This window comes from Perna viridis, chromosome 8, assembly GCF_037379345.1.
Source record: "Perna viridis isolate PV_CMFRI_1.1 ecotype Kerala chromosome 8, ASM3737934v1, whole genome shotgun sequence".
NCBI lineage: Eukaryota > Metazoa > Mollusca > Bivalvia > Mytilida > Mytilidae > Perna > Perna viridis.
In genome coordinates this window covers 3,286,941-3,311,989 of record NC_142452.1, presented here as the reverse complement: position 1 = coordinate 3,311,989, position 25,049 = coordinate 3,286,941, and the positions used below count along the sequence as shown (strand labels likewise).

General features: G+C 31.5%; 1 protein-coding gene across 1 annotated transcript; it reads left to right on the top strand.

Annotated features, from left to right (window-relative positions):
• The first annotated feature begins 29 nt into the window (after nt 1-29).
• Nucleotides 30-24,583, top strand: LOC148608970 (adapter molecule Crk-like). The gene is made up of 7 exons (XM_088541377.1): nt 30-181; nt 2,091-2,213; nt 3,533-3,689; nt 12,675-12,848; nt 18,080-18,166; nt 19,656-19,733; nt 20,206-24,583. The coding sequence occupies exons 1-7, from the start codon at nt 147-149 to the stop codon at nt 20,341-20,343; spliced, it is 792 nt and encodes a 263-aa protein (XP_088397503.1). The 5' UTR covers nt 30-146; the 3' UTR covers nt 20,344-24,583.
• The last annotated feature ends 466 nt before the right edge of the window (nt 24,584-25,049 follow it).

The following is a 25,049-nucleotide window of genomic DNA, read 5'->3' as shown; positions in this document are numbered from 1 at the left end:
TTTTGTTTTGTTTAGAGGCTTAACAAAGTGCCCGTATTTAAACCCGCCATATTTGTTTGGAACTTGGGAACTTCCTGGACAAACCACCAAAACAAGTCAAATGTGACAGCTTTTGCGATTTAACGTAGTTGTCAAAAGTTGCTACCATGGCAGCAGACTTTGACCCAGAGGATAAATATAGGTTGATGTATAAATAAGATAGATTTGAGTGTTATATCACTGTTTGTTTACCTTTGATGAGGTCACTTTCTACTCCCATGCTATCACTATAAAATTTCTTGTGATTATATTTAGGATTTAAAAGTTGTGTAGGTCTTCGTTTTGCTTCTTTACAACTTATCTTTTTAAAAAAAATCATGATTGTCTGAAAGTTTTGAAATTGACAATGCAACAGGAATGTCAGAAGTATTGAATAGGCAATACTTTTGGGAAAGGCAGTGGCTTCTCGTCCACAGTGACCACACATTTGTGGATGGGGAGCCTCTTTAGACTAATGTCCACACATACCATTTGCGTAAAAAAAATATGGAATCATGACGGAAACGACTATTAATGTCATCGCGAACTGTGTTCACATTTAATAAACTGAACAGTTTTCATTAATGAAAAACTTTTCAGAATAACGAAAATAATCTGGTCTCATTTGTCATCTGAAATATTTGAAAGTATAAAAAATATTAAGAGCTGTAAGTCCAACATTGGTTCAAGTGGTGAAAGTGACTAAGTTTTCATATTCAGACATTTTGGGAAAAATTTTTTTTTTTTCATTAGACATTCTGGGCACATTCTGGCAATGTTAAAAAATATACCATTAAAATGGTCCCCATTTCTCATGGTAAAGTGACTAAAGCTTTCAATATCCTGAAAAAACCCTGACTATATTTGTTAAGACTTATATTTGTCTGTTTCCTTAGATCTGCTGGTCCATATACATTTATGGAACACTATATGGACTGTCTTGCTTTCAGAATATAAACTGACACGACAGTGTGGGAAACCACCGCTCACCAGCTCGCCAGATACGAGTAGATGTGTATTTTGGCGAGTTCTCATTTGCTTACACTCGTCAATTTGGCGACCGTCATTTGATTGGCAAGTTCCAAGGAAAGTTAACCAGCCAACAGGTTATTTAGTAAAACATCCCTTAACATCATACATTAAAAATATGTTCCCTACATTTTAAGAAGTTTAGCTTGAATATGTCAAGTGAATTTTGGCATGATATGCACAATTTTATTGACTTGTATAGCATCGTTTACAATCTGCCATTTCAATTTCCGGTAAACTGGATGTGCAAAAACCTAGGTGACAGTCCTGATCTCGTATTAGTATTCAAACGAAATTATCTTGGTAATTTAAGATATGTTACCTTGCAAATTAGTTGTTTGTTGTCAAAATAAAAATGAACAAGAAGCAAATGATTTTCTTGTTTCATAATGATGAATCTGTTGAAATATAATTTTATTTTTAAAATATGAGTTCAGAAATGGAGTACTTATTTTATTACTGTAAATTACATGAAAAACTTAAATGAGAGGGAGTGTTTGAAAATGGAAAAGTTTTTGATAAATTTGAAAACAAATGAAAAGATAGTTGAAGAAAGAAAAATAAAGGCAGAAGATAGTCAAATCCATGAGAAAACAGATGATAGTACAGAAAAAAAAAACCCAAAAATGTGGCTAGTTGAATTTATATTTGGCTGGCAAGATCAATAAGTTGGGGAAAAAAATGGTTTCTCACACTGCGCGATGATTTTAAAAGTTGTGTAGGTTTTCTCTTTTGTTCCACACAGATATTTAAGTGTAAATTACATTAAAAAGTATAATATGGCAGAATGTTTTCCCCATAATTGTCAAATAACACTGCAGCTCTTCTGGCCTTCTTCCAAAATTATAACACAGTGCCCAAGGTGCATTATAACTAAAATTGATTACTGATAGCACAGTGCTAAGAAATCATAGTGCTGCTAAGTACATTGGAGAACACTGGACCATTCATGATACTTCGTGTCAAATTGCAATGCATGTTTATGGACCAGTTGGTCATACCAGAAAAAATCAATGTGAATAACTATTGACCTGTTATTTCAGTTGGTATTTTGGCCCTTTAAGTAGAGAAGAGACTAATGAAATCTTAATACCAGAAAGAGAGCCGGGAATATTTCTTGTAAGAGAAAGCCAGTCTATACGAGGCGACTTTGTTTTATGTGTTAAGTAAGTAATTATCTTAGTTGTTTTCACCTGTTGCAACAGCTTTTTTATGAATTATAATACAATGTATATGCCTGTAAAGCCAAAGAAAAATGATTGTGGGTTTCCCCTAACCTGATCAGGTGTCTTTCAACCTGCCAGGTTGTTACAAATTAAAAAACAAATAGTAAAAAATCCACCGGGATGTTTTTCTGCAGTGTTTCTATAACAATTTTATTTTTATTTCCGGTCGCCGATCTTGGTCACCAAAGCACTTCCATTATATCTGTTTCTTAATGCAAAGCGTTTTTTGCACCTTGAGTAAAGATTACAGTTCTCAGAATTTGGAGGAACTCACAAAAGCTTTACCACATCTGGAATGGCGACTGGCTTTCCCAGTGCCAGCATTCTAGCGATCCATCTGCTTAAATGCTCGCACACAAGCAAGGTACGGCTTATGTAAAACATTTTGCATAGTGAAAACTTAGTCGAAGGAGACCATAACACATCCTTATGGGAAGCATTGAATAAAATGAATTGAACTCAGCTGTTTACTTGATTTCATGCATGATAATTATTTAATGTCAGAGCAACCAAGATGCTGTTAACACAAAAACAAACATTGACAAAATTTAAAGAAAATATACAGGACCAAAAAACAAAACCAACAGAAAACATGAAATTACAAAACAATAATTGTACATGTACACAAAAATTGAGTTCTTCGGACAGATTACAGTAAAGATAGTTGCTTTGAGTTTAATGCTGCTTAAGTGAGGTTACTCCTCAAAATAGACATATACAGCATAACAAAATTACAGTCAGTGATAACATATTGGTAATATTAACATTTCTGAACTACAAAGTGTTACACCATTAGTGTGAGAGTCGAGAGAATCCCCTTCGTTTATCAAAAAGCCTCTGTTGTTGCTTAAAATTAAAAAAAAAATCCTTGCCTGCCTGGTCATATATTTTCTGCCATGTTAGGGGAAACCAACAATCATATTTCTTTGGCCTAATAGAAATAATTATATAAAGGTATGATGTAATTTATTGATGATAAGAGATGACTCTCTAGGTTCTTTTAGCTAACTGATCATCAAAACATATTTTAATTAGTCAAAGAAAAAACACAACATAAATACCGGAGAAAATATTGCAATAAAAAAAATCAGTATCAGGTACAATGTATTTACATGTACATGAATTTATATAGACTTGATATAATACTGAAATAGAAGTCAAACATGTGGGTTTTTGCCAAAATGTGTGACCTCTAGACCAAGTCAAACATGTAAAACTATACTGATAGTCTTTATTATGATTTGATCTTTTGATTTCAGGGAAGAAAATAAAATAAGTCATTATATAATCAACAAAATAACAAATGCTGCTGGGATAACTAGATTTAGAATTGGTGACCAGGAGTTCTCAGATATACCAAGTTTATTGAACTTTTATAAAACACATTATTTAGATACAACATCATTAATTAAACCTGTAAGTATAATACATTTATATATATAGCAGTGTTTTATCGAATGTTCCCAGTGAAATAAATTTCGATAATTCACTCTCAGACTTTCTCCCACCAAAATGTCACAACTTTGAAATCAATCCGCCGTTCACAGAATTTGAAATTTACGATGAAAATAGCAACGAATAATCGAGGAAATCTATATAATAAATAGGATAATCAATTGCTTATCATGAATAACCAAAATTTGATCACTCATGCCAAGAATGTCGTGTGCGACACTCATTAAATCTATGTGTTCTTCAGCACTCGTAATAATATTTTGGTTATTCACTCCTTCCACTTAATTATCCTATTATTCATTTTGGTTCTCTGTTGAAGTTTTATCCCTCTACAAGTAAATTTCTGAGATTTGATTTGCAAGGGAGATGTTTTAACAAATGTCATATACTAAGTAAGTATTTTGGTTGTTGGGTATCAATTTTTGTGGATTGGGTAAACCATGAAATCCAAGTCTTACCATTGTGGTATAAAATATTCTAAAACAATATCGTCGACAAATATTTTTTGCCTTGGTTTGGAAAATTTTTATAGGGTCTAAACCAGTCATTTTTTCCATAATGAATTGTAAGTCCTAATGCTTAAGTGTGTCAAAAACTTCTACACTTGCCCCACCTGTTCAGTATCCTGTACACCCTTCAACTTAGCCTTCGGGGTTATTGTGGATACTTGAGGTGTAAAAAATCCTTATCTTAAGGATCTTAAATCATTGGCCGAGTTTTGTTGGATTCTACTTTCCCATCACCCAGGGCAAGTGCAATTTTGGTGTGGAAAAGTTGATTATTATGCCTCACTCCTGTTGGCAAGTAGAAAGCTGGAACTTTTTAAAAGATTTGTTAAGGTTGGAAAGTTAATCTTCATTGTTTTCCTGTGGAAACCTAAAATTTTTAAAAAAATCCAGTAACACTAACTACTTGCATGAAAACACTAATTTAAATAATTTAGAAATGGAAAAACTGATATTTGTTAGGGATTAAACTTGTGTTCAACAATAGCCTTTAAATCAAAGTCTGCCACATGTTTAGCACATCAAAGTAAAACAGTTCAGAAAAATGGGCAGTGTGACACTGTCAAAAAAAAATTACCAGGTTCTTTCATTTTAATCTGACAATTCATATTCTTGGGTACACAATAAACAGTTTTTATACAACGACGAAAAATTTGGGGTGATATAATGGGATGCCACTGTGTTCTGTACACACTTGGTATTCACGCGATGAATATTGGTTAATCTTTATTGAATTACATAATAAGAGATATGTATAAAGTACTAAACCAAAATGATTCTACTCCAAAAGGACAACTTAAGTGGACTGAAGTACTTGATAACGATTCTTTAAATTTGGAAAAAGATTTTTGTGCTACCATTTACAGTCACAAATAATACGAAATTGCAATGGTTACAATACAGAATAAACCATCGTATAATAGCCACAAACAAATTTTTATTTAAAATAAATGTTATCAATGATTCTGCTTGTACATTCTGCAATGTAGAACGAGAAACTATTGAGCATTTATTTTGGAATTGTGAGTTTGTACAAAATGTTAATAGTGAAATTGATAATTGGTTTTTGATACATGGCATAAGCATACCATTAACTAAGTTAAATTTCATTTTTGGAAACACATCATATACTTCCAAGGGAGAACCATATAATATTATAATTTTAAATATCAAACAATATATTTATAACACACGCTGTTTTAAACAAATGTTATCTTTAACTGCTCTGAAAGAAAAACTTGAATACATGTATAAAATAGAAAAAATGTTATCTGTAAAAAACAAAAGAGTTGAACTATTTAACAAGAAATGGCAACAATTCCAAAATGTTTTAACATAATTGTGTCAATATTGTAAACAGGACAACAACTTATTCATTTAATTTTTTTTTCTCTTCTTTTCTAAATCTTTTCTATATGCTATCCCTAGTTCCTTTTTTATCTTTCTGTAGCTCATTCTTTTTCTATAAATTGAAAAACACCAATTTTTGAACATTTATATATTATATATATTATACATATTGTGTTAAAAGATGATTATGATGTATAATTGTGTAATGTATTGTATGTATATTGTATGTTGAAAATTTTGGAAAAAAAAAAAAAAAAAAAAAAAGAATTACATAATAAGTTTCTACAAAGGAAGGTAAGTATTGATTTTGGGGGTTATTGCACCAAATGTTATGGAATTAGGCGCCAAAAACAAGCATTTCATTGAATTACTTAGTAAAAGCATATGGATACTCCAAAAAATGTCAAGTTTGGATTGATTTTCGGGGTTAACACTTGAACTGGCTTGGAGAACATAATCAAGGGAACCAAGATTTTTGCTGAAATCAAGAGTGTAATCCAGGAACAAAGACAAGACACGGAAAACAGACACACACAATGAAGAACATAAAGTAATCAAAATATACATCCAAAGTAACAAAAGTAAATTAGAACTCCACTCAAAACTGGGAAAATGGACCAGGTGCACCAGTAGAGTAAGCATCATCTGCTTTTCTAGAATCAACCGTCGAGTTGCTCATAAAAAGTCAGTCATAAATAAATAGGAATGAGGGGCCAAAAACAAGCATTATTCTTATACATTGTATCTAGACAACTACATGTATGAATTGAACCAATTAGGAATAAGAAGTCAATAATTATTCTTCTGATTTCTGGATGATAACTTTAGAAAAAGTTCATAGATCTCTTTGAAATTCTACCAAAAGAGGATTTGGAGGTTGTAATTGGGGGCTATAAGGATTCAAATTTGTAATCACAATCAAAATTCAAAGCTGTATCAAGTTTGAGACGTGTGTTCATACTTGTCTCAACTGCTCAAGATTAGACCTCTGTAGTTGTTTCGTGTTTCGTGCTGCACCCTATGAAACATTGCATTTTATTCTTTTGATAGAATCACCACAAAAACATATATGTTAGTCATATTTTTTTCATGTTTTGAGGACTAGCAAGACAAAAAAGTCATACGATGATTATACACTATCCATAGAACTGCAATCATTGAAATTGCATAATTGCAAAATTGAATGAAAGTTGGCATAACATTTTTAGGGTTTCCTCCACAAACTGATCATTTAAAAATTTTTATCGGTCAAAAACATGGTCATCGTTACTTAAAAATAGAACATAGGGGTCAAAATGCTTTTTTTTAGGTCACCTTGCCACAGGCCACGTGAGCTATTGCTATTACTGATTGTCTGTCGTCGTTTACAATTATACAAAACTCTTCTCTCTCTCTGAAACTACTTGACCAATTAGAACCAAACTTGGTATGAATGTTCCTTTGGGTATCCTGCATAGAGCTGATGTGGGGATTTTTGATTCGTCAAAAAAAATGTAGGGGTCATCCAGTAGTTTTCCACATATATCACCAAAACCATAAGGTGTAGCCATATTCTGACAGATAAAAGTGTTCAGCATGATGAGATCTGTCTCTGGTCAATTTTTCATTTTAATCTGTGAAGCCATGTTCAAGTTATTGCCCTTTTTAGCTCACCTGGCTGAAGGCCATGTGAGCTATTGCCATCACTTTGCGCCCATCTCCGTTGTCGTCGTCCATCTTTGTTAACAATTTTTCAAAACTCTTCTCCTCTGACACTACTTGACAAATTAGAACCAAACTTGGTATGAATGTTCTTTGGGGTATTGTGCATAGAACTGGAGTGGAGATTTTTGATCTGTCGAAAAACATGGCCACCATTACTAAAAATAAAACATAGGGGTCAGAACAGTAGTTTTTTGCATAGATCTCTAAAACCGTTAGGTTTAGCCAAATTCTGACAGAAGTAAATGTGTTCAATATGATGAGATCTGTCTGGTCAAATTTTCATTTTAATCTGTTAAGCCATGTTGGAGTTATTGCCCTTTTTTGACATTTTTTTGGTATTTTAAATGTTATTTCTTTCAAAAATCTTCTCCCCTGACACTACTTGACCAATAGGAACCAAACTTGGTATGAATGTTCCTTGGGGTATTGTGCATATATCTCTTAAACCGTTAGGTGTTGCAAAATTATTTCTATCGCTGAAGTAACCCTTATTATAAGGCCTTCAAAAATCTTCAGGGATCAAAGTTGTCAGGTGACTCCTTGTAAGAGTTATTGCCCTTGAAAGATGATTTTTTTTTCAGTTTTCAGCCTATATCTTTAAAACTATAATAGATGGAAAGGAATTTTCTATCGCTGATATGATCGTTATGATAGTCCTTCCAAAGTCTTCTTAGGTCGAAATTGTTGGACAACTCCTTGTTAAATTTTTTGCCCTTGAAAGACAAACTTCAACCAAGTGAATGATTCAGGCTCCTGGGAGCCTCTTGTTTGACAGTTTTTGCTATTTTTAATGTTATTTCTTTCAAAAATCTTCTTCTCTGACACTACTTGACCAATTTGAAATAAACTTAGTATGAATGTTCCTTTGGGTATCCTGAATAGAACTGGTGTGGGGATTTTCGATATGTCGAAAAAAATGGCCACCATTACTAAAAATAGAACATAGGGGTCAGACAGTAGTTTTTCACATATATCTCCAAAACTTAGGTTTAGCCAAATTCTGACATGGATAAAAGTGTTCAGCATGTTGAGGTCTAACTGTAGTCAAATTTTCATTTTAATCTGGTTGGAATTATTGCCCTTTTTTTGATGGTTTTTTTTGGGCTATTTTTAATGTTATTTCTTTCAAAAATCTCCTCTGACACTACTTGTCCAACTAGAACCAAACTTGGTATGAATATTCCTTGTGGTATCCTGCATAGAACTGATGTGGGGATTTTTTTTATTTATTGAAAAACATGGCCGCTGTTACTAAAAATAGTTATATAGGGGTCAGACAGTAGTTTTTCGCATATATCTCTAAAACCTGTAAGGTTTTGCCAAATTCTTTTTATTGCTGAAATGATCCTTATTATAAGGCCTACTAAAGTCCTCAGGGATTAAAGTTGTCAGATGTCTCCTTGTAAGAGTTATTGCACTTAAAAGGTAAAAAATTATGTTTTTGTTTTACAGTTTCAGCCAACATCTTGAAAACTGTAATAGATAGAATAAAATATTAAATTGTTGAATGATCCTTGTGACACAACCTACAAATGTTTGTAGGGAATTAACTTGTTGGATGACTCCTTGTTAGAGTTATCCTTTCCTGAAAGGCAAAAGATTATGTTTTTAGTAGTTTTCAGCCAATATTTGATCCATTGAAATACATGGCTGTCGTTTCTAAAAATAGAACATAGAGGATAGACAGTAGTTTTTCGCATATATATCTCCATAACCGTTAGGTATATCCAGATTCTGACAAGGGTTAAACTATTCAGTATGATAAGATCTATCTTAGGTCAAATTTTCGTGTTAATCCATGAAGCTGTGTTGGAGTTATTGTCCTTTTTGACATTTTTTTGCTATTTTTAATGTTATTTCTTTAAAAAGTCTTCTCCTCTGACACTCCTTGACCAGTTGGAACCAATCTTGGTATGAGTGTTCCTGGGATACTTTGCATAGAACTGATGTGGGGGATTTTTGAACCATTGAAAAACATGGCCACCATTGCTAAAAATTGAACATAGGGATCAGACAGTAGTTTTTTACACATATCTCCAAAACCATTAGGTTTTGAAAGGCAAAACAGAACCTGGTGAGTGATTCAGGCTCTTGGGAGCCTCTTGTTTCTAAACACTTGCAGATTATGACATGACTTTTGGTATATAAGTTCACCATGATAAGTTACAGGTCATATGTAAATTTTGTTTCACTATGATGATATTTACTTTGGATGAATTAAAATTTGAAGAAATCACAGTCTGGAGTTTGAAACTACCATTCTGAGTAACAGAATTTAGTTAGAAGATAAAGAAAATATCATTTTCAAAAATCTTTTTTAAATTTTATTTTGTTGCAATCTTTTCTAATGCCTGAAAAAAAAAACACTAATTCATATTTTATGGGGGTCCTTCTACATGTATTTCTCTTAAGAACAAATTTACTTGAGTATCCAACATGGGGACACATGGGGTATATGAGCATGCTCACTAAGGTTCTTTGATTTATAAAGCAGCTATTTTCAAAATGGCTGCCTTTTCAACCATTTTCACCAGTTGCTCAGATTCCAATATTTTTTTACTTGCTTTGATTTGAAAGATAATTGGTTGTATACTTAACATAGTTTCCTGATATGAATGGTGATGATGAAAATGTTGGATAGCCATGGTTTAAGTTTATTTTATGTTAAATTTCAGCAAATGCATACCGAGCTAATGTCAATAATACCTGGTGGAATATCTGGGCATAGGGGGACCCCTGCCCAAAGTTTTTCCACTTTGAAGGCATTTCAAACATTTAACAGCACCTTAGGTACTCCTTGAACTTACAGCATTCATCAGTATATGCTCTTTTTTCAGCAATTTTTTGTCAAACATGGTAAGAAAGCACGATACCTTTATTGACTACATGTAAGTTAAAAGGGCATGATTTGCAAGGTGAGCAATTCAGGCTGTTTGAGAGCCTGTTGTTTTACTCTTTCTCGATACAATACATGTAGCTGTGCTTGAATCACAGAGAAAGGAATATTTCATTATTGATTATTATTATGGTAACATTCATCAATCATCAGAGTAACTAATATGCTCTAAAAAAAAACTTGGCAATAGGTTGGCAAAACTTTTTATGGGGGGGGGGGGGCTTATTGAGCACAAACAAAAACAATATATATTTAGATGTTACTAAAATACATTAGTCATTTTATATTTCTACATTTAGTTACTGGTTGTTATTTTTTACTACATTGTCATACAACCAAAAATACATTGGTACAGAGAATATACATCAATTATTTCTATCTGTAACATATCATTACAGTTAGGATGATGTTCATCTATAGTCACAAGCAACCTTTAATGTTTTAATGTTTAAGCCACCACATTAAGAACAGGATCAAAGACATTGTTAAGTGTCTCGTACTTCCTGGATTGTTAAAGGTTGGGGAAGTTTAGCATGATGTCATCCGAGAAAGATAGATTATATCCACTCATTGCCTTTGGAAATCCACACAGCCGCCACTTGTACATGTAATTAAAAGGTTAAGGGTTATATCACATTGTATATATACCATTGGTTAATTTACTTTGTCTCATATTTAATCATACCTTAATGATCCAATGTCACACAAACGTATTTATTGGAATTAAATTTGATCCAGGAAGAAGACTTCGATCAAGACTGAATATCCTCCCCTCTTAATACACATGATTTGTACATTGTATATTCACAATATTTAAGTACTATTAATGAATTGTTGTTGAGTTGTTATCAATATTTATTGTGTATAATGTCAAAATGTCCTTGTATGGATAGCATAAAAATTATTTGAAAAACTCATGGAGGCAAGTATTGTCATTTATTTTACTCTTTCATTGTTTTCAGAAGGTAGTGATTTACTATCTGCTACTCTACTAAGTTTTTGGCTTAATTTTTTGGAAAGTAGCCACATTTCAACAAATTTGTATCACTTCATATTCCATGCTACTTTATCCTACATGTAAATGAGTATGTACATGTACTTTAATGCAGGATAATTTTATTTTTAATAAGTGCAAAATGAATATTTTTTATAGATGTTTTTTTAGTATTTAAAAATCTTACATAAGAAGAAAAAATTAAACCAATGCATTTTTTAAGTTTTAAAGTAAGTCAAAAATTGACTATATATGCAAATTTGGATATGAGTTGTTCTTAAGTTGCAGTCTTCAGTCATTGTGCTAGAATTGACCATGTTAAAATGAAGCAATAAATACATGTAGTGTCTGTGGGAAGGAAAGAGGTTTCAGGAAATATAATCTCCATATTGAAGTGGTACTGTGTGTATTTGTTTACAGTCAGGCCTATAATATCTAATTATATGTTGAAAACATTGTATACTGTATTTGCTGTAGAACATGTATGTACACATTGCTTACCTAAATGTGAGAAACTGTGATTCTGTATGAGTCTAGTCACTACTGAAAAAAAATTGTATTTTCTTATTAATATGTACATGTACATTCAATTCTTTAACTAGACTTTGTTCAATTACTATTAACTCTGAATAAACTGGAAATCTGTATAAATAAGACTTTCTAAAGCTCCCATTTCACTGGATATTGAACCCATGTAAACTGAATGTCTGCCTAAACCTAACAGAAATGTTTGGTTGGTTCCTGCACAATTTACAGTAATTGATAGTAAGATAAGAGTAAAGAATATGATAGATTTAGATATGACTATTGCTACAAGTTTTATTACATGTACTATTTTTAATTGATTGTGATTTTACCATTTGGTTTATAAACATATGTGTTTATGTTTCCTTTCACTGTGTAATATTTATTTCCTATTGGCCTTAAATTTTCACTTATTTTTAAATGCATATCAGATGTTATCAGAATGCTATATCATATTAATAAGTTCAATACAGATTTAAGTTAATTGTTACTATACATTTTTGTGATTTGAAATGTGGAAATGAGTGACATTGCTAAAGAAAAGGTAAACTTGACTTTGTATGATAAGTTGGGTTTTTGAAATGGGAAATAAATTATAAACAGATACAGGGAAATGAAGCCAGGAAACTATTTGATTTAATTGGCAGCCATATTTCCCTTTAAGTTTTGACATCAGTTGTGATTGTTGTTTAAGATTTTATTTTACTAATTCTACAAAGATGACAGTACGTTTCATACAGTATTATAAGTCTTATTTATTTGGCACAGATTTTAAGGAAAAAGTGCTATTTGAAGGCTGTCTTAAACAGCATCTTGTTAATGGAAATAATTTTGAAAAATGCTGGTTCATATAATGACAAAAACATAACCATACAAGAAATCTCAGATAATATTGAAATGCTGCCAAGTTATATCAGAATTGTAATAAGTCTACCAGTATTGTTATAAAATGGGTTTTCTGTTTATTTCAGGCTAAAAGAGCAAAATTCGTTGCTAAATTTGACTTCGCTGGGAAAGACCCAGAAGATTTACCTTTCAGAAAAGGTGATGTTTTAGAACTTATCTCAAAAGACGAGAAAGAATGGTGGACATGTCGAAACAGTCGAGGGGATGTGGGACAAATACCTGTACCTTATGTTACAAAGGTGAGGACATGATTGTCACTGATGATAATCATCACTGTCTCAAATCAACAAGAACACAATAAATAAAGGTTTAAATCAAATACTAAACAGAACACGAGAAAACAAGTACGGTCCAATACTGATTTACAGCTAATGTAAATAGAGTGGTTCCAAGCTACTGGAAATCAATTTCCACTGAACACCTGTATGATTGTTTGGACACTGTTTTTTTTTGTTTTTGTTTAAATACTGTCAGTTTCGATGACCTTAGCCCTAATGTAGTGCCTGGTGTATGGAATAATTCAGGGGTTAAGGTCATCATTGACAGCTGTTCAAATTTTAAATACAGTGTTAAAAAAATCACACGGGTATTCAGTGCTAATAAAGTAAGAGACATTAGTATAATGTTGGGTAGAGCTATTACTCAGTAGCCTACATAGATCTGAAATCGGACATGGTCTATTTCATCTTGATGTAAAATACAACTGGATGAATACAATATTATATTAACTATAACATAATAATAATCTATTTATTATACATTTACTACATATTAAATAACTAAAGAAATTGCCCAGATATACATTTGTGAGCAATAATTGATGATGATGAAACATAACTGTATAGTAGTATAGATTTATGTTTATGCAGTATGAAAACCTGGTAAAATTTTGGTATGTGTGTAAAAGATCTGATCATACCTTTTTGTACTGAACATGTATCATTTTATGTGTCTGACATTCTTGAGATGTCTCTTAAATGAGATTTCCCAACTCTTTCAATATGAAGTCATTGTTTGTCACTCGGTGACAGTGGTTATGTTAAAGATTCCATGACCTACATGTCTATATAGGAATATTACCAATAGGAAGAAGAAAGGAAATAGTGAAAGGTAACAAATGCACCATTGCATGACATTAATACAAAATAGTAAATACTTTCAGAGGTCATCAAAAGGTACTCAATAAATTTAAAAAGTAAGCTCTGAAAGGTCTGACAACAAAGGTAATAAAATTCAGTTGTAATACCCTGATACTTGCTGTTACATTGAGAATTTGGTGCTCTCGTTTTCTATAGACATTGGTATTTGAGACCATTATTTGAATTTTAGTTTTTTGATCTTAATAAAATTTATCATACGGTTCCTTACAACGCAATGAAGCTTGTGATTGATTTAAGGGGTAGTGGCATTGTCTATTTAGAAATTTTGGATAAGATTTAACCAACAAAAAAACCTAAACATTTTCCTATTTTCGAGCAGTATGTCTCATAAAAGGAAGATTGGGATTGATTTGGGAATTTATATCTTTTAGGAATTAGAGGCCATAAAGGGCCTAAAATAGAGCATTTTATTATACTTTGTTTGAATTTCTTATTTCTTATAGAACAAATCTAACTTTCTTTGACCATTTTCGTTCTGGTTTGAGATACTTAATGACAATCCAAAGTCAGAGCTGTATCCAGCTTGAATATTGTTTCCCTTTGTTCAGGGTTTGACAGTAATATCACCCTACAAAGATTTGTATTAAGTTATGCTCTAGTTTATTTTATGAAGTTTGTATCACTAGTACAGGGTATTTTTACTGGTGTATTACCCACCATCAAACTGATTTATTCAAAAGGTCATAGTTTTCCTTTCCTAGTTTGTCTATTCCGGACTTCACTTTTTATGAGCAACTTGGCGAGTGTTCTAGAAAAGCAGAAGACGCTTACACTATCGGTGCACCTGGTCCATGCTCCCAGTTTTTAGTAGAGTCTGAGTTGCTCATTTGCTTTTGTTACTTTGTATGTATAATTTTAGTTACTTTATATTCTTTGTTGTGTATGTCTGTTTTCCATGTCTGGTCTTTGTCCCTGGATTACATTCTTTTGATTACCACTATAACCTTGGTTCCCTTGATTACTCTATCGAATCAAATAAGCTATATTTAAAGTCAGCAAGTTAAAACAATACAACATAAGCTCTCAAAGATCTTTTATAACCGACTTTAGGTCCATTTCATATACAGTGTATGCGAACATATGATATGGCAAGAAATATAAATGAAACATAGACAGACAGTTTTAGAAACAACAAAGGCATAATAAAAATAGGTATACATTGTACTTACATAGAAAGTAGCAAATTAACGCAAAAGTGAAATAGTGGCATAACTTAATGTAAAAGAAGCAAAACAAAAATGAAAATGAGAAGTTATATGGTTTAAGGTGTGCTGCTCCAGCTATGAAATTTAAGTTTCTCTCCCACCTTCCTTAAATAAACTCATACAGTGGCATAGCCAGAAATTTAAGATATGCAAGCAGAGGGTCTGGGGGCATCAGCCCTCAGAAGCTGAGCATAATTTTCAAATTCGAATAACATTTTTTCATTAAGTTAACAGCTTTGACCATCCATTTTAAAACTTGTTAAATGTTTAGAGGAAGGTGTATATGTTAAAAGAATCACTGCCAGCTGTAATTTTTTTCTGTTTTCTTGTTTTTCTTTCTTTTTTTTTTTTTTCTTTTTTTTTTTTTTTTTTCTGATTTTTTTGTTTTTTTGCTTGTCAACCCTCTAATTGAACCGACAAAACACAAGCGTAAAGAAACCTGTTCGAAAGTAGAAACATCAGTAGTTTCATCTGAAATTAGGCTAAAACAGTTTGCAGAATTACACTCATCCACGATATGCTTTCGTGGCTGTTGGCCACAAATATGAATTAACTCATTCTGTATCTGGTTTGATAGATATCTAGCGTTTGGGGGACTGCTTTGTAAATAGTCAGACAAAATCCTATTATTTTCTGCCCTAAATTTGATAAGAGCAATGAATTTACTTTTATCTCGGTATGACCATGTAGGGGAATAATCTAGTTTCCACACAAATAAAAAGTCTTCAAAATAGTTTCCAAGATAGCCCTGTTTCTTAATATTTATTTTGAAATGAGCAACTCAGCATTGAGACAACATCATACCTTTTACCTTCAGCAATTTTCATAAAATGTTCACTCATTTCAATACACTTGTCATGGCCAGGTTGGCCCAAGTGTCGTTTTATCAAAGTTGTCAAATTTGCCCAATGATTTGCAGGGGTTCTTACAAAAGGATTATTTAGTACTATTGAATAAAACGCAATACAAACAAATCACTGCATTTTATTTTAACCAAGAATATTTATCAAGCCATGTTCGATTAAAACCACTTTTCACTCCCTGAATTTCTGTAAGAGGAAATACAAACGAATCGGGAACAACCCATTTATTTTATGTTTGTCGTCAACCTTCCCCTTGTATGATGCAATATCAAAGTTTTGTGGCCGTAATGATTTAGGCCTTAGTGTATTGTCTACACATTCAGTACTACATTGAGCAGGACGAGCAGACATAGCTGGCTCCGACAAAACTTGAGGTTCTATAAACTCTTGTTATTTTTTGTTTTTGTTTTTTTGCTGTTTTGAAAAGTATTATGATAATTTACTTTGTCCTTTGCTCAAAGTATGTTCTGATGAAGAGGGATGTCTTCTCTTCATTTTAATTTACATGTAACAATAACTTGGAAGATGACAATGTTTTAATTATGAATCGCCGATTAAAGCGTGTTTATCCGATGCATATTTGTCAGGTCAACGTCAATGGCGTCCTTTTAGGTTTTATGAAGTCCAAGATCAACACACGGACGCTTGTTTATTTGAACTGATCTTGAATAGAACTCAATTTTGAACCTATAATTCGAACTTAAACTACAAGCAAAGTAGTGTAAAGCCAAGGTTGTGAAAAACTTAATAAAAAAAAAATGTTAAAATAATTTGTAAGCACATGCTTACACTGCTTTAATGGTGCTATGCCACTATCACATATCTGATTTTACCCAAAGGCTGGAGTATTTGAACCTGGTACACCTAGATTGTCATGTTATACAGAGATACAACTCTCTGGTACGGAGGTATACTGCTTTGTTAATGAAAGCTAAACTCATGTCAGCTACATGCTTAACATTGCTTTTCTGATAGGGGATTTGTTTTCATCTCAAATACTACTGCTAATGAATATTGAAAGGTTTGAATTAGTCTTGAAAATTGGTATCTTCATTTCAGTGTTAGCATTACTTAGAAATAGCTTCTTGTAATAACTAGATGTTTCCTGAATATTTACAATGTATTGAATACTGTATTAGGATAAACCTTCTTGTGGTTTGAGAGAAAGAATAGCTAGGTTTATGTTTATTTTCTTATTTCAAGAAAGCCTATGCAAAAATTCTGTTGTTTCAATTTTCTACCTTGAATAGTTCTTCCTTTTAAAAGTCTTTGCAGTTTGAACCTGTCTAAACCAAACACCGGTGTGAATCAAACACCTGTTTAAACCAAACACCTGTCTAAACCAAACACCAATTTTGAAGTCAATAAGGTGTTTGGTTTAGACTGGTTTCAATGTATTTGGTAATTAAGCAGATGAATCAAGAGTCTTTGAATACCGGTAATTTTTTATTTTTTTTTTTAAGGTTTCAAATTGAAAGCTAATTAGGATGTAATTTATTGCTAAGTAAACCGTATTTCCTGTAATTTGACTTTTGAAGACACATACTCCAGAGAACAAAGAAAACTACCGATACTCTCATTTTATATTTTGATACCAATTAAAGCATGGGTTTCTCGATGAAACATCAATTCCTCAAACTTTTTAGGGAATATTCGCTGGGTCTATTTTCAGCATCTTTTAACCATTTTTTAACCCCAAGCAAATGCTGCAAAAATTAGATACAACAAAAAACCTATATAAAGTATATCAATCACTTCACTATTACTTGAATTTCTAACATAAATCAGTGTTCTCCCTGGGCCATTATAGTGCTGTACTTTGCAGTGCTATGATTTCTTAGCCACGTGCTATCAGTAATTACTGGTAATTTCAGTTAGAATGCACTATCGGCACTCTGCTATAATTATGGACGAAGACCATAAGAGCTGTGCTATGCCGGTAAGCACTGTGCTATTTAAAAATTATGGGGAGAACACTGCATAAGTAACTGGACATTACATTTAGTGAATGAAAAAAAAGAAACTGTTCACCAAACTGTTTTTACCTTAATGTTTCATCATTTTGTTCAGCTAATAACAGAAATTTAACTCGCCCTTGTTTTCATTGTAAACAAGTTCAACATTTCTTCCTATTTGAATGAAGATAGAATGTTTAATTAGAAAAACAAAACTTGTTTCATCTTACTTTGAATTCACAGTATGCTTTGATTTAATAATTGAATTATATATTTTGATATTTCAGTTTGATCCTAACAACCCACCTAGTCAACGACCTACATCAGAACCTCCAGGTTATATTGCCCCAGACAATAAACCGTCAATTAAGGATGTAAGTACCACTTGGTAAATACAGCAATTACTCTTAAACTAACCAACTGTGTAAAAGTATTGAGAATCAGTCAAATGATCATTGGCTCAGTATCAACTGATGATTGATTATCAGTGGCTCATTGTCTACTGATGATTGATTATCAGTGGCTCAGTATCAACTGATGATTGATTATCATTGGCTCAGTATCAGCTGATGATTGATTATCATAGGCTCAGTATCTACTGATGATTGATTATCAGTGGCTCAGTATCAACTGATGATTGATTATCATTGGCTCAGTATCAGCTGATGATTGATTATCAGTGGCTCAGTATCAACTGGTGATTGATTATCAGTGGCTCATTGTCTACTGATGATTGATTATCAGTGGCTCAGTATCAACTGATGATTGATTATCATTGGCTCAGTATCAGCTGATGATTGATTATCATAGGCTCAGTATCTACTGATGATTGATTATCAGTGGCTCAGTATCAACTGATGATTGATTATCATTGGCTCAGTATCAGCTGATGATTGATTATCAGTGGCTCAGTATCAACTGATGATTGATTATCAGTGGCTCATTGTCTACTGATGATTAATTATCAGTAGATTGTGGTCAACTGATAATTGATGACCATTGGCTCATCCCCATTTGCTGTTGATCAGTAGCTTATCGTCAAATGCTTATGATTAGTGGTTCAATGTCAACTGAATTGATGATCAGTAAAAAATTCTGACAATCTTGTTTTGTTTTTATACCTAGTATAAGAAAACACAAAATACTGGAGGCTGCCATTTATAATTAAAAAAGGGTATTTTTTTTATTATTATTAAAAAGGATATAAAGTGGTTTCCTTAGCAAATATTTTTACCAAAACCTTTAGGAATAAACATTCAAAATGGGGGAAAAAAGTAATAAGCACTATACAAAGTTTTTTTCTACATCAGCTAAATAGATGGTCAAACTGAGTTCAAGAAACAACCATTAAGTGGATCTTTGTAACAAGGTCCTTCAATAATCATATAATTGTTTTGAAGATGCTACAATGTCTCCTGCTATGAACAGGTTGAACTCAGAATTATGAGGATTCATGATCTGTAAGAGTAATCAAGGGAACCAAGGTTATAGCGGTAATCAAAAGAATGTAATTTAGGGACAAAGACCAGACATGGAAAACAGACATACACAACAAAGAACATAAAGTAACTAAAATCATACATACAAAGTAACAAAAGCAAATGAGCAACTCGGACTCCACTAAAAACTGGGAGCATGGACCAGGTACACCAGTAGGGTAAGCGTCCTTAAAATATTGAACAGTCAGACAAAAATGTAAGTTAATTTGGACCAAAAATAAACCTCACAAAGTATTTCCACTATGCATCATAACAATTGAGATATTTGCATTTAGAATAGAGATTAGAATAGGTAATTAATCTTCCGTAGAAGGGGAAAACACTCTTAAGACTTGGTTTACCTGATTTCTGATGTTTTATACAGATTACATTACCAGCCAGGGCTACAGTGATACAGCAAAGAATACCAAATCTATATGATAAAACACAATTAAAACTTGAGGTAGGATTTAGATGATCAGCTGTTTGTGGATAACTCATAATAAAATTTAATGCCAAAATTTTTTTTAATCAACCTAAACCTAGATGTACAAATTATCCTCACATCTAACAAAGCTTGGAAGGCATTTTTTGAAAATTTTTTTGATATTTTATCAAATACTTCTCAAAAATATGGGAAAAATGTCTCTGAGACAAACATACATAGCAACATTTAAACATTAATACAAACATGAAACTGTGAAGCTCTTTGTACTTAACAGGACTCTAACAGCAAGCATGAAAATGGCATTAAACTTTATAATACATATGACAAAAAGTAATCAGCAATATTCTTCTTATGTACTTACAATATGTTAATTTTTTTTTTAAATAGAAAAGTGAACAAGTCAAGGGTAATGTTTGTCATTTCAGTTTTGTCTTCCAATTTTGAAGACAAATGACATTTTATAAACCCTTTTTTGTTTTTATTTCAGAAAGGTGATATAGTGCTTGTGACAAAAATGAATTCCAATGGGCAATGGGAAGGAGAAATTAATGGTCGTAAAGGTGTTTTCCCTTTTACACATGTGCGGTTTTTGGACAGTGAAAGTGCTAATGACTCAAACAGATGATAGGAATTATTGAATTTGTTTGTTTTTTTTTTGTTTTGAAAATATGTTTATACTACAAACCAAACTTGTTAAGATTATTATGTGTTTGTGAAACCAAATATGTCATTGTTGATTGAAGGTAGAATAATTTCTCAATTTTAGTGGTCATTGAAAGCCTAAGGTCATTATTATATATTTCTAGGATGGAAGTTTGTGTGTACTTACATAGTAAGTCATTTTTTGTTGGTTTAGTCAATTTATTTCTTACATAACCATCATTAGTGTGAAACAAATATGTCATGCACAGTACAAGCAATACAATAAACAAATTATTACAGGGAAACACTCTGGAATTAGTACCCATGCATAACAGAAATAATTTAATATACTAGTTAATGGAATCTGATCTGATTACAATATTTAAGTGGTTTGGTGTAATAAACATAATTATAAGAAACTGATTTTGAAAACCACCAAATAGGAAATTTAGACAGAATTTGTGTGGTCTATAGCTAAACTTTAAAGCAAACAACACTTTTGATATATCTATTTTGAGTTATGTGAATAATTAGACAAATATAGCCATTTGCCACTCAATTACAAATTATAAACTATAAAAACTGAACTTTGGTCTCAATATTTTTTGTTATTATTTGTGATCAATTGTTGAAATATCTCTGATATTCAAAACATGCCTGACTAAAAAGAAAATATATAGAATATGTGGCAATATAACAAACTTATTTTTTATAAAGAATGTCTATCCATGACTTGTGCTGTATCTCTCTTAAGTAAAGATTCAAAAATGGTCAATGATTCCATGAATATTTTTGAATTGTTCAAAGGACTTTGCTTCCTATACTTTTTTTTTTAGAATGAAGTCCATGAAGCTTGCTTTATTGACAATCAAATGTAGTGTCTTCCACAGAGTTTTATTTCTTTATTGCAATTTTTAATGGCTTTAACGGATCAATTAAAAAAATGTCTAAAGATGTTCAAGAAATTGTTTTTTTTGTTTTTTTTTTGTTTTTGGTTGTTCTTTTTTGTTTTGTTTTGTATTTTTTTGGCAAAATAAATGAAACACGTATTTTAGTACATGTAGAGTTTGTAAAGATAGAGCAATTATTCTGCTCTATACACTGAAATAATAAAAAAAAGAAATAATTACAGTTATGAGATTCATTTGTATTATTTAATGTTTAGTTATCCTATTAATTTCATATTCGATATATAACAATAATACATATTTATAGCATTGAAGACCAGGAATTTATGATGTATTCTTAGTTATGAAACATTGTAATATATGTGCATGATAATGTATTAAACTATTTTCTTTGTTTCGAATGAAAAGAAATTAACTGCCAGAAGTATGAAAGTATGATAGATGTAAATGTATGTTGCTAAAACAACTCTGAAGTAAAGGTATTCATTCAACATAGTTTGGTCATTCTATTATGTAGGGATATCTAGACTTGAATTTAATTCATTGAAGCTAAAACTGAATTTAGATAATTGAAATTATAATGAGGAATCAGCAGTATCAGATAGCAGCTGATATAATCGGTTGATCACATAGTGGTGATTAATTTTGGTTAGGGTGAATGAAACAATACAACACAAATGTTGACCTTTCTATTTCAGTGCTAATTAAATGATAACTTAAAACTTGATAGAATCCTTACTAAAGTCATGTAAGGTTGCCTTGTCAAAAAGGTAATACTGGTATCAGTTTATTGATGGATTGTTACAATAAATATTCTTTTAGCACTAAATCGAATGAAATTAGAATGGTATGAACTGTAATAAAAAATTGATTTATTATTTACATGTATGTTAAGTGTGACTTCAGCAGGTACAAGTTTGTTTATGGCTGACTTTGTGGAGGTTAGTTTGATTAAATTGTTAAATATTAAATCAACTTTATATAATATAATTTGATTTGTTATGAGCTTCTCTATTGGGCAAGATATGTTATTTGGTTCTCTGTTGGGCAAGATAGGTTATTTGCTTCTCTATTTGGCAAGATAGGTAATTTGGTTCTGTATTGGGCAAGATAGGTTATTTGGTTCTGTATTGGGCAAGATAGGTAATTTGGTTCTCTGTTGGGCAAGATAGTTTATTTGGTATAGACTAACTTGGTACTGTGATGTTAATAACACTGATTGTCCACAGACCGAAATTCAAATAATTCATATTAGAAAAGGCTTTGATGAAGGAAAAAATCTTAATTTTGACTGGAATCAATTAGAAATTAAATTATAAGGATAATTTTGCATAACCAACTTTGAACATTTTACACTTGATCATAAACCTCTTCAAAGATAATGAAATGTAAACTGCCTCAAAGTTAGTTATTGTGCATGACTTGAGTGAAAAATATTAATCCTTAATAAGATGTATGGCATGGTGAGTTTAACCATCATTTAGTTATATATCTGTTGTGTATGTAGCATGTCGGAGTATTTCTTTAGATTGTAGATAGTTATGTATCATACATATAAGGATGAGTTGTAAAAGGTGCTTTATTACATGGATTTATAGACATGTACTTGTCCTTACTTTCTATTTGTGTTGGAGATTCTCACAGATAGTATGTAATTAATAGACTATTTCGGAAATGTGTATATTTGATACTAAATTTTTAATGTTTGCTATTGTTTTAAGTAAGGCTTTTGGGGAAATTATATCCCTTGATGAAACTTGAATTTGCATGCAAGTCCTGCTAAACATTAGCCCTTTTAATCGCTTCATAAAGATTCATTCAATAGTGTAACAGGTCCTGTTGTATTATTAAAAATATAACTCTCTTCAGAGTGAAAAATTAACAAATTATTTGATGCAAAACCCCCAAAAATTGAAGTGTCAAGATTAGTCATAAACCCATTGATCAGTGTATGGTAATATAATCCATTTATATGAGTCAATTTAATGCAGGATTTTGAATGTAGAATTATTGAAGACTATCTTATTGAAATTGCTTTGTATTCATGCATAATTATAGCAAATTTTGTTTTTAAATCATGAAATTGTATAAAATAGAATTGTAAATATGTAAATGTAATTGTAAAGCAATATAAAGAATAGGAAACATGATTTTATTTATCATTAATTTGGAGTTATGTATTGTCATTTGTGATTCACCATATACCCATGTAAGATTGAAAAGCATATATTTTTTTTTGTCTGAGTAATTTCATTTTTTAAGTTATACATTGTATTTCGGTAGATTTTATTTACTACATGTATTAGTGCTGAATTTTAGTCAATGAAACTGCTAATTTAAGAATGTAAGAATTTCAGTTTACTGTGAATTGACACTTCCTAGAATCAACAACAATTAGATGTAGAGTTTTTTAAAGTATGAACCATCTTAATGCTTGTTATATAATATTTTAAAAAATATTTCAAGTGCACAATGATTGATAAAATGAAATCCAATCAAATAAGACGAGATAATTTATCAAAAATAAACTTGCTGACCTTATTAAGTCGAAATGAAAATAATGCCACTATTTATTGGTTTAACATGCAAATGGAGAGCTGGAACAATTTCATTGATTTCACTACATTGAGAAGTACTGTTTTATAACCATTGGTACATTGTAGTAAAGCATTATGCTAGACAACTTTGTCATCATACAAAAAATATATGTAAGTTATATAGAATTATTGACGTAGATTGTGAGGTTTATCTGACTGGGATGACTATTCTTGTCAATGATCATCCCTTGCATGCAAGAACTATGCATATTGCATAATATACTATTTCAAGTTACCAACATTTTATATTTTCTGGCATCAATGTGAGTAAACTTGTTATGTTAACAAACATCTTTTATTATCTGGGTGTCTGCTTTGCACTGGTTTGCTTTAAACTGTTTATGCAATGACAAGAGAACATTGGACTTGCCTAAGGATGAAACTCATGATTCTCTTTAACAATTGTCATCAATTACATAGGCAAAATTACTTCCTTTGATTTTCACATGACATTTGCCTGAATTAAGCTAATAAAATGTGTGACAAACTTTTCATGAAATTCACATTAAGTGATTTTCACAAGATTACACGTAAACAATATTTGCCTGAGTGAATATAGCCAGGAAGTATGTAATGATTGGTTATAAGAATATTATATTCTCTATAAATTGGCTTTAGTCAGTTTATACATAGTTTGTATGTGCATGTATTTGCTTTATCATCAAACACAAAAACCAAAAATTCTGTGATGCTTAGTAATAAAGCAATCAAACAAACAGATTTTGTATTTATTTCATAAGATGTATACTTTGATCTGTTCTGTTCACATAGAAACACCATAATTATTTTAATGTAACCTATATGAGCAGTTTTCAAGCAATATGATTTTATTTTTAGTGTGCAGCCTTGACATGATGAGTATGAATATTGTCTCCTCTTTTTAAAATTCTGTCGTATTATGGTATCACACTGTCATCATTGACCCTAGAGTTTTGTGTATGGACAAATGGACAATAACTTGTGTATAAATTAAATTATGTCATAAGGTGTCATATCACAAAAGGAAGCCTGGTACTGATACTGGAGGTTGTGACTTGAAACATTTCGGAATGAGGAGGCCAGGAAGAAGTAGTTTCATGATGTCTACAATTACTTAACTACCAATGAAATGATCTTTTTGAAATTATACAAGGTGCCAAAAGAAGACTTGGATCGATTTTGGGGGTAATGACTTGAATTGCTAA